The 1,541-nt window shown below is 52.6% G+C and overlaps 1 protein-coding gene across 1 annotated transcript in view; it reads left to right on the top strand.

Annotated features, from left to right (window-relative positions):
• Positions 1–128: 128 nt before the first annotated feature.
• Positions 129–1,541, top strand: part of Rilpl2 (Rab interacting lysosomal protein like 2) — a 13,852-nt gene continuing 12,439 nt past the window's right edge. Inside the window, exon 1 of the mRNA XM_021187050.2 lies at positions 129–706. Coding sequence (XP_021042709.1) covers positions 401–706 — 306 coding nt within the window. The 5' untranslated portion in view covers positions 129–400. The remainder of the gene's footprint in view (positions 707–1,541) is intronic.

The following is a 1,541-nucleotide window of genomic DNA, read 5'->3' as shown; positions in this document are numbered from 1 at the left end:
AAAAAAAAAAAAAAAAAAAAAAAAAAAAAAACACCATCTTTCCATGACCACCCTGGGAAGTCCGCCCCCGTCTCCATGGAAACCAGGCTTCTCACGCGTCCGTCACCAAGGGCGGAGCTACGAGAGGCTCCTCCCTCGCAGACTACCAGGCCTGGGGTTCTTCTCGGTGCCTCTTCCTCCCTGCTTCGCTTCCCCCAGTCCCCTGTGCGCGTCCCTCACTTTTGGCGCACGGCCGTGGAGCTGCGGGCGGTTTTCCATGGTTCGGTGCTACCCGCTACTCGGCGCAATCCACCCAGACTGCGCACGGCGTGGACTCGGCCCAGTGCAAAGTTTCCCTGACCCAGAGCCAGTGGACGCGTAGGTGGCTGCAGCCCCGGAGGTCGCCGAAGTCTTGGGTACCATGGAGGAGCCCCCCGTGCGGGAGGAGGAGGACGGCGAGGAAGACGAGGGCGCCCTGGCCAAGAGCCCCCTGCAGCTGACCACCGACGACGTGTACGACATCTCCTATGTGGTGGGCCGGGAGCTGATGGCCCTGGGCAGCGACCCCCGCGTCACCCGGTTGCAGTTCAAGATCGTCCGTGTGATGGAGATGCTGGAGGCGCTGGTGAACGAGGGCAGCCTAGCGGTCGAAGAGCTGAGGATGGAGAGAGACAACCTTAAGCAAGAGGTGGAGGGGCTGCGGAAAGCCGGTGTGTCCGGAGCCCAGGTGAGCAAACACTCAAGACTTACTTAGTCTGGAAGTTTCCTCACAGTTCACATTTATTGAATACCTACTAAGTGTCTGACCCTGCGGTGTTCTATGTCAGTAGCCTAGTGCTTCGATTCTAATTTACTTAGGTTCTTTAAAAATATTTTGTAACTTTTATTATTAGTTATATAAACATTGCGTTCATATGTCTATGCGTGCAGTGTTCGGGGAGGTCAGAAGAGGGCGTTGAATTACCCCCACTCTACATGGATTGATGGATTGTGGTCTTACGGGTGCTGGGAATGGAACCCGAGTTCTCTGCAAGAGCAGCGGGTGCTCTCAACCTCTGAGCCATCTCTCCTGCCCCTATTTCAGTTTCTGTTTTTCTTTTCTTCTCTTCTCTTGCTTTTGATTGTTTTTTGTTTTGTTTTTCGAGACAGGGATTCTCTGTGTAGCCTGGCTGTCCTGGAATTCGGTCTGTGGACCAGAGTGGCCTGAAACTCAGAGATCCACCTGCCTCTGTCTGCTGAGTGTCGGGATTAAAAGCCTGCACCATCAGCACCCGATTTACTTTCTTTTTGTTTTGTTTTTCGTTTTGTTTGGTTTGTTTGTTTTGTTTTTCGAGACAGGGTTTCTCTGTATAGCTCTGGCTGTCCTGGAACTCTGTAGACCAGGCTGGCCTCAAACTCAGAAATCTGCCTGCCTCTGCCTCCTGAGTGCTGGGATTAAAGGCGTGCACCAACACGCCTAGCAATTTTTTTATTTATTAATATTATTCATGTGCACGCCTGTGTCTTTGTGCCCTGTGTGTGTGTGTGTGTGTGTGTGTGAGAGAGAGAGAGAGAGAGAGAGA

This window comes from Mus pahari, chromosome 23, assembly GCF_900095145.1.
Source record: "Mus pahari chromosome 23, PAHARI_EIJ_v1.1, whole genome shotgun sequence".
Taxonomy (NCBI): domain Eukaryota; kingdom Metazoa; phylum Chordata; class Mammalia; order Rodentia; family Muridae; genus Mus; species Mus pahari.
This window is presented reverse-complemented; position numbering and strand designations above follow the sequence as displayed.